Consider the following 9506-nt stretch of genomic DNA (forward strand, 5'->3'; position numbering starts at 1 on the left):
TAGTTAAATAAATAGAAAACACCCTAGTGGGCCGGATTTGGTTTTATACTATCCATACTCTGACTTCTGTGAAAAATCAACGATGCCAACGATAATGACAACAACAAACGTCGGACAACTCATCACACTGAAATAAAGTTATAACGAGCCATTAAATAAAATTTTGGAAAATTGTAGTCCTCTCTTGTCGATAAGTGTTGAATAAGGAAATATATAAAACAACGGTGAGGACCAGAAGAGTGAAAAGGGAGCAGCTAGACCGCATGTAAGAAGAAAAGTACAGGAAGGCGGGAGATACGCGGGATGTTTAAAAAGAAAGATAACTCTTTTCATTTTAAACAAGACTTTCTCCAAGAATAAAATGGAAAATAACGATGTTCATATTTTTTCTAGTTGTAAACAGACCGATGAATTATCTAAGTATACAACTATGCAATCTCTTTTAAACAACTTTTAAACAGTCTCTGACTGTTAGTATAAAATGGAAAATGATGTTCATATTTTTTTCTTCAGTTATACTATACATATAAGGAGAATAAAGAATTAATTGATTGGAAAAAATCTCGAAATTACTAGAAAACGCTTTGATAATTACGAGCTGATTTTCCTCTGAGTACGAGGTACGTCCAGTGAACAGCTTTGTTTTCTTCGATCGACATTGCAGTGATCACAATTACAACACCGCAGTAGCACTGTGTTCTCATCAACAATACAATGTTGTCATTTCTATATCAATAGAAAACTATAATAGTAACTTCCCGTGGGGATCAGGGTTAGAATAGATCCTGAGTACCCCCTTGCTTGTTGTAAGAGGCGATTAAATGGGGCGGTCTCATCCGAAAGACCGTCCCATTTAGTCGTCTCTTAAGACAAGCAAGGGGTAGGAGGACCTATTCCGACCCGGATCCAATACGTATGTGATCGTACATAGTGTACAATGTTGTACAGTTCAATAAGTCTGAGATCGTACATAGTGTACGATGTTGTACAGTTCATTAAGTCTGAGATCGTACATAGTGTACAATGTTCTACAGTTCAATAAGTATGTGAGCATACATACATGTAGTTTATAATGGTATGACGGATTAAGAGCAATTATTCGTTTTATTCAGATTCCTAACTGAGACAATAGTGGGTGTAATCAGGACACACAGATTTCTGTAAAATAACACAGATTTCTGATCTAGTATCTGTAGAGTTCAGATTTGAATGGACCCTCTGTTGGGATTCCTGTATATGAAGACTGGTCGTCTGTTAGCTTGGTCAATTTCACACCAAGGTGGTCCAGATGAGCGGCTGCCACAGCTTCATCGAGCTACAGATGAAAATTAGATATGTTTCAATGTGGGAGGTCTGCAAATGATTGAAACTTTTTTCACATTATTCTCTTTCCAAAACATTCTCTTTCGAAATCTGGCACCCTTGGTACCGTTATATATTATAGTATAGAGAGAGAGACTTAAAAATCCTACAATATAATTATGTAGTACAGGGTACCCGATTTCGCCGATTAAAATTTTCTTGATTACCCAAAGGTTCGGAGGGTCTGTATTGCCGGTCTATTCCTAGCAATTAACCCGCACGTCTCAATGATCAAGAACACCTTTTGAGAGGATGGAATTCGTTTTAATTGTTTTCATATACAAGTATATTGTTCAATTATTGTTAGAGGTGCCATGATTATTTTCTGCCGCGTGTGAGGTATGCCATTGTTTGATACTTTTTGGTTATTCCATGTTTTGAAAACTTTTCTTGTATCCCATAAGCATGTCACGTGCGTCATTACAAATCAAAAGTGAAATCAGGGTCAGTTTCAAGAATACCATATGTATAACTGTAAAATGTAAAATGATCGATATGCAACAACAAGAGAACTGCGTGATATTCCATTTACCCTTTTAGGAAGAAGGTGTATTCCAGAAGGATATTTTCCTGGGTTGGTCCAGAGTTCTATCTGTGCCAGAACTTGGTTGGTGAAGGAGTTACTCATCACAAAACTGGGGTGGCCATGCGCACAGCCTAGGTTGACGGTCCGACCTTCCGCCAACAAAATTACATGTCGTCCATTTTTCATGGTGTATCTATCAACCTAATCAAATGGAAAAATCACTCCAAACTTTTTCCCCAACTATTTATTTGTTTTATATTTGCTTTGAATCATCCTGTTACATATTTTCGAAATGGGTGTGAGATTACATTTATACAAGAACATGTATATGACCGACGTTTACTGTGAAATTTAGTTAACTAGTTTTCTCCTTAAGACAAAATCCTACCTGGGGTTTTATCTGCTCCTTTTTTATACAATTGTCATCTAACCATTGAACATCTACTTCGTGTTCTAAGTGTCCAATATTACACACAATGGAGTCTTCCAGCATTTGTTCAAACATATTTCCCTGGATGACCTCTTTATTTCCAGTAGCCGTTACAAATAGCCTGGCTTTTTTCAAACATTCATTGGCCGTTGTCACTTCAAAACCTAAAACCATATAGATGAAAAGTGAAGATAACGAACAGTGATCAATCTCATAACTCCTACAAGCAATACAAAATAGAGAGTTGGGCAAACACGGACCCCTGGATATACCAGAGGTGGGATCAGGTGCCGAGGAGGAGTAAGCATCCTCTGTCGACCGGTCACATCCGTCTTGAGCCCTATATACAATTGGATACAATTTACACGTTATTTCCATGAAATTGGTACACACTTCGTCAACAGGAACTGTGCATACATAATAGAGTATCACCTTCTGGAGTTTCCATATTTATCACATTTCATTTAAACATCAATTACAGGTTAGCTTTAGGTTTTGATTCAGAATGGTATACCTTCCATGGCAGCCTGAAGGGCGTTAATTGGGTCAATCTCGGTAATCATGACCCGGGCGCCAAAGGCACGCAGAGCATGTGCACAACCCTTGCCGACGTCACCATATCCCGCCACCATGGCAACCTTCCCTGCCAACATGACGTCAGTGGCTCTCTTGATTCCATCAACAAGTGATTCCCTGCAGCCATACAGGTTGTCAAACTTGCTCTGTAGTAAAAAACAAATGTTAATTTTCTTGCTCTATAAGTTTGTTTTTGGATGTAAAGAATACCATGTCATCAGAAACTTCATTGTCGCTAGCCACGGTTACTGGGTCCGGTAGTATTTCCATCGTCGCTAGCCACGGTTACTGGGTCCGGTAGTACCTATCCTATCTCAAACTTTGGCTGCATGATCAGCGAAATCCGCGATTTTCGTGAATATTCATGAAATGACACAATAATTGTTTTCACGAATCACAGTCACAATAACAGATTTCCGATATTTTAATGGCTGTGTCCACAATTAAGACGTGCAGTATTTGTTTACAAGTGATAACGGACAACAACAAAAAAGGCTACAGATCCCTATTCACAGATGCATGTAAAGTTTATAAGTATTCATTAAATGAAATTCGCATTAAGACTAGAGTTGATCGGACAATTATCTAAAGAGAGCGACGTGGTTACGCATATTATATAGTAAATTTATTACACCGGCGAAGTCAACAAAGAAGTGTCCATTAGTTACAACAACTAAAAAGTGTCCGTTTGTTGTCAATCGGCAATCCTCGAATTATACCGTTACGAGCACGCATTTACCTGCGAATGATTTTCTTTCCATAAAAAAAATCATGAAAGCTCACCGATTGGTTGACTATGGAATATAATTATTCAAGAAGTGGAGGATTTCTTTAATCATACAGCCATGGCATTTGACGGAGTGTAAACAGAGACAATAGGCGTGGCTTGCGACGATGCAGAAACTTATACATTGTAGCAAGAATAATGGTATCTGGATGTAAAGACCTTGTCTTCTGTAACAAAGTTACGGAAGCCGATAGATGCCAGGGTATAGAATTAATATTTATTTAACTGGCGGCCACTTAATTCAACTGGCGGCCGCCACTTATTATCTGGCGGTCGCCATATAAATCAACTAGTGGCCGCCAGATATTTTTGGGAAAATTTATAATAGTACAAACACGTAGGATTGTTTTTCAAAGTGTTGGGATAGTCGGAGGAGAAATTGTCTTTTACAATTGTCGACAAGCAGAAAGGGAACCTAAAAAATTCTCTTTTGCCCAAACTTCATACTCCTATATTGGAGGAAGGGAGCTCCATCCGTCCCTCAATTCATCAGTTTATTCATAATTACATTTTTGCCATTCATTACTACCAGCAAAAGAATAGGAGGGGGGCTAGTGAGCCAATTAATCTTATTTCACATGTAAATATAACTTAGTTTGCATATGAAAATTAAAAAAAGAACGTTGTCAAAAAAGTGAAGGGTCAGCACCCTGGTTCTACGTGCCTGATACGTTGGTATATTAAGTTCAGTTCAGTTTATTAGCATAAACCCATATGGTGTACAGGCATGTACAAATGAAGATTTGCTCGTGTGCGAATCTGTCGACATTTGATATCACAAACATTTATATGGAGTTGTAAATTAACAGCACAATCGAAAAACAATGCTCTTAATTGTATATCACATACATATTACTAAGTATTGGAGAGGAGAGGGAGATTAAAGGGATTGCACCGCTTTGATTTTGAGAGAGGGACGGGAGAGAGAAAGAGGAGTTGAATATAAATGAAGTGGCGGCCGCCAGTTAATTCATGTGGCGACCGCTCGTTAAATGAAGTGGCGGCATCCACATACATTAAGTGGTGGCCGCCAGTTAAAATGAATATTAATTCTATTCTCTGGCACCTATCGGCTTCCGTACAAAGCTCTGATGAACCATACATTATTCATTGATACTCACCTTCGTAACAGAATCGTTGACGTTGATAGATGGTAGTTTGAGACTTCCGCTCACAATCATTCGCCGTAAGTTGTATACGCCAGTGGTGGTTTCTTCAGAGATACCAACGATTTCTAAAATGGATTCATATATATACATATATATTTTCTATTCTCATTAACCAATAATTATATGGTAAAGATAATTTTACAATAGCTCATACAAACATGATTTTGTTTAATGCAATGCCGTGCATATAATACAGTACATGGAAACAAAATATACAGGGCATAAGTGTCATTCGGGAGGACATACGTGTCATTCAGGGGGACATACGTGTCATTCAGGGGGACATACGTTTCATTCAGGAGGACACAAGTGTCATTCGGGAGGACAAACTCTTGTATTAATAACTCGTGTAAATTTGCATAAATTTCTCAAATCCTTAACATTGTGTGATCAATGCCACACGCTTTATAACATTTACTCTACCTAAACTAAATTAACAAAAATGCATTCCTTTCATTTTTAACATTTCACATTCTAAGAGGTAATGAAATTCATCCCCAATATTGGTGTTGCATTGATTATAGACACAAGAATTATCAAAACTAAACATAATTACTTTAAGCAATTTCAAAGTTTTGTTATAACTTACAATTATTTACAGGTATTAAAATCATTTGTCATTATACGAAATTGGTCTTCGGCTCTTAATTTGATTTTCCTATAACTGACGATGCTCCTATGACGTCATGTGATGTATAAATTAATTCTTCACCCAGACCTGCCGATTTTTAGACATTTTTACTAATACAAAACTTTCAAAATTTATAAATCCTCGACACATATCGATTGGATATTAGTATGAATCGTTTAAATACAAATATTCAATCGCTAGGAGTTGATGATTTCTACATTTTAGAAATTGTTTTTGCATGAACTGTTTGAATACGTCAAGCGGGGATCCGGGTTAGAATAGGTCCTCAGTAGCCCTTGCTTGTCGTAAGAGGCGACTAAATAGGGTGATCCTTTGGATGAGACCGCAAAAGCCAAGAACCCGTGCCACAGCAGGTGTGGCACGATAAAGAACCCTCTCTGCTCAAAGGCCGTAAGCGCCGAGCAAAGGCTTAAATTTTGCAGCCCTTCACCGGCAATAGTGACGTCTCCATATCAGTGAAAAATTATCGAGAGGGACTTTAAACAATGTACAACCAACCAACCATTCAAATATTGTGGATATCTCTCGTGAACGAGATTTGTCAGATCGCCGCCGTCATCAAGGATCATGTTAAGAGGCTGACCATCGGGGAACACCAAGGTCTGCAAATATAATAGCTTATATAAAAAGCTTTATTTTCTGCTGAATGAATTTCATCGAATTTACATAAGGGTCGGAGCCATTATCACACATTAATTGTCGTTATTTGGTCAGAGCCAATATCATGCATTAATTGTCATTATTTGGTTATAATCATTTGCTGTTCATTATATCTGAAGATTAGACCCAATATTCAGTAGTCCAAGCATTAATCTCAGCGAGATTTGCCGAGGCTGGATATTTGGACTGACACCCCTTTCCGAATCTCAGACCAGTGTCACACAAAGTGATTCGGGAAATCGTGTCTGAACTTCGGCCGCTTGTTATACTCCCCGAACGAAGTTCAAGGGGGGGGGGGGGGAGTATATAGGAATCACTCTGTCTGTCTGTCTGTGCAGATTCGTGTCCGGGCCATAACTTCTTTGTTCTTTGACTTAGGCATACCACGCAGGTGGATCACCATGAGGCGATGTGTCGAGTACCTTCATTACCTCTAAATGACCTTGACCCTTGACCTCAAGGTCAAAATTAAAGGTTTTTTACAATGGATTCGTGTCCGGGCCATAACTTCTTTGTTCTTTAACATAAGCATACCATTTTTGACACATGAGTGTATCACCATGAGACGATGTGTCGGGTATCTTCATGACCTCTATATGACCTTGAATTTTGACCTCAAGGTCAAAATTGAGTACAGGGTTTTGACATAGTCATACCATAAGACATGGGTGTATCACCATGATACTATGTGTCATGTACATTCATGACCTCTTTATGACCTTGACCTTTGATCTCAAGGTCAAAATTATAGGTGTATGCCATGGATTTGTGTTCGGACTATATCTTCCATTTTCTTCTACAAAGGCATACCATATTTTTACACTCAGGAAAGAGGTAATTTATATTTATTAACAACACCCTTTGGGATATTGGGGTAAGCGGGGGGTATTCTTAGTGAGCATTGCTCACAGTACCTCTTGTTGTGATTGAAATGGCATCAGCTGAATTTTTTGCCCGCTTGAACTTTTTGCCTTAGACATCCTATTAGCTCCCAATCACTATAAAACTTGCATTTCTTAAATCCCAAATGGTTATTTTCGAAGCCGTTGCAAATGGTCACTATGTAATTTGTTTATATCTTCTCACACTAAAGAGTTCTAATAGACTATTTCGTAATAGTTTGTACTATCATTTAGTACAGAAACTGTGTCCGGAGGTAGAATTTCTAAAGTTGCCTTCAAAGGACAATTACTTCATACAAAGCATTTAAGCATGAAATTTAAAAGCAAGAAAAAGAGAGCTGCTTTAGGTAAAGTAATTCGAAAGCTTCTCCAGAAAGTTTGTACCTATCTGTACTAAATGATAGTACAAACTATTATGGAATAGACTATTGGAACTCTTTAGTGTGCTGACTGTACGTGATACACTAAGAATGTCGAGTTCACCTGTTCTATACACTAAGATTGCCGAGCGCACCTGTTCTATACACTAATAAGATTTTTGAGGGTACCTGTTTTATACACTAATAAGATTTCTGAGGGTACCTGTTCTATACACTAATAAGATTTCTGAGCTCACCTGTTCTATACACTGAGATTTCTGAGCGCACCTGTTCTATACACTAATAAGATTTCTGAGCGCACCTGTTCTATACACTAATAAGATTTCTGAGTGTACCTGTTCTATACACTAATAAGATTTCTGAGTGTACCTGTTCTATACACTAATAAGATTTCTGAGTGTACCTGTTCTATTAACGAATAAGATTTCTGAGTGTACCTGTTCTATACACTAATGAGATTTCTGAGTTCACCTGTTCTATACACTAATAAGATTTCCGAGTGTAGCAGTTCTATACACTAATAAGATTTCTGAGCGCACCTGTTCTATACACTAATAAGATTTCTGAGCGCACCTGTTCTATACACTAATAAGATTTCTGAGTGTACCTGTTCTATACACTAATAAGATTTCTGAGTGTACCTGTTCTATACACTAATAAGATTTCTGAGTGTACCTGTTCTATACACTAATAAGATTTCTGAGTGTACCTGTTTTATATACTAATAAGATTTCTGAGGGTACCTGTTCTATACACTAATAAGATTTCTGAGGGTACCTGTTCTATACACTAATAAGATTTCTGAGGGTACCTGTTCTATACACTAATAAGATTTCTGAGGGTACCTGTTCTATACACTATTAAGATTTCTGAGGGTACCTGTTTTATACACTAATAAGATTTCTGAGGGTACCTGTTCTATGCACTGAGATTTCTGAGTTCACCTGTTCTATGCTTAGATTGCTGAGCGTACCTGTTCTATGCTTTGATTGCCGAGCGTACCTGTTCTATACACCAGATGTATTCCTCGTCGGTTTCTCCCTTCCATGCATACACTGGGACTCCAGTCTTGGCAATGGCAGCGGCTGCAAAATCCTGGGTGGAGAAAATGTTGCAACTGCTCCACTGAACCTGTGGGGAAAAACTGCATCCTCTAATGGTGCAATAATATAGAAAACCTGAACGATCAGTTGTGAAAACAAGTACCGTATGCATGAAACACTACAATTATTTGATACTGTGACATAATAAAACAATGTTGGTGTGCAAAGTTGAGAGTTCTAAACTTCTGTAAAGTGTCACACCTGTGCCCCGAGAGCTGTGAGGGTTTCATTACCATAGTATGTATCAAAACCAGAACTTTCAATCAATTGATTTTTTTTTGTCAAGTCAGTTACTGAAGAGATGTATTGATTTAATCTTGCATAAAAATTATTAAACATTACAATTTTCCAAAGGAACAGTAACTTGATTCAACCATTCCTAAATAACAGACCTGTGGCCCGAGAGCTGTGCCATTCCTAAATAACAGACCTGTGCCCCGAGAACTGTGCCATTCCTAAATAACAGACCTGTGCCCCGAGAGCTGTGCCATTCCTAAATAACAGACCTGTGCCCCGAGAGCTGTGCCATTCCTAAATAACAGACCTGTGCCCCGAGAACTGTGCCATTCCTAAATAACAGACCTGTGCCCCGAGAGCTGTGAGGGTTTCGATGAGGACTGCAGTTTGTGTTGTCATGTGGAGACATCCAGCAATCCTGGCATCTTTCAGGGGCTTGGACTTGCCATACATTTGTCTCATCTGCATCAAGCCAGGCATCTCGTTCTCTGCAATCTCGATGCATTTTCTGCCCCAATCAGCCAAGCTGATGTCAGCTGCACATTTAGTTAGATATATATACTTAGTTATTACTAAGGATATTTTGAGTTCGCGATTGAAATTTCTCGATTCTTTATACAACAGAAACTCAACAACTCTTACCAATTTTATAGGAGGGTTTTCCTGACATCACTGTATCTGTTCATGTATTTACCCATACACACTGAAAATTACGCCTCGTA

At 38.3% G+C, this 9506-nt stretch overlaps 1 protein-coding gene across 1 annotated transcript; it reads right to left on the reverse strand.

The window, feature by feature from the left end:
• Positions 1-1085: 1085 nt before the first annotated feature.
• Positions 1086-9264, reverse strand: LOC125673554 (adenosylhomocysteinase B-like). The gene is made up of 9 exons (XM_056145069.1): positions 9092-9264; positions 8749-8803; positions 8447-8575; positions 6005-6104; positions 4803-4915; positions 2833-3040; positions 2277-2482; positions 1895-2089; positions 1086-1315 (listed from the first exon to the last, which is right to left on the reverse strand). Exons 1-9 carry the CDS (start codon positions 9262-9264, stop codon positions 1184-1186), a joined length of 1311 nt encoding a protein of 436 aa, XP_056001044.1. The 3' UTR covers positions 1086-1183.
• Positions 9265-9506: the final 242 nt, after the last annotated feature.

Source organism: Ostrea edulis, chromosome 1 (assembly GCF_947568905.1).
Source record: "Ostrea edulis chromosome 1, xbOstEdul1.1, whole genome shotgun sequence".
Taxonomy (NCBI): Eukaryota; Metazoa; Mollusca; class Bivalvia; order Ostreida; family Ostreidae; genus Ostrea; species Ostrea edulis.

What these genes read in the sequence shown, in the direction of transcription:
- LOC125673554 (XM_056145069.1), bottom strand. Translation starts at nt 9,264, where the DNA reads ATGCCTGGCTTGATGCAGATGAGACAAATGTATGGCAAGTCCAAGCCC. An exon ending in TCACAGCTCTCGGGGCACAG is followed by an intron (nt 8,576 to 8,748) that starts GTGTGACACTTT and finishes TTTTCCCCACAG; the next exon opens with GTTCAGTGGAGCAGTTGCAA. An exon ending in ATATCCACAATATTTGAATG is followed by an intron (nt 4,916 to 6,004) that starts GTTGGTTGGTTG and finishes AATCCATTTTAG; the next exon opens with AAATCGTTGGTATCTCTGAA.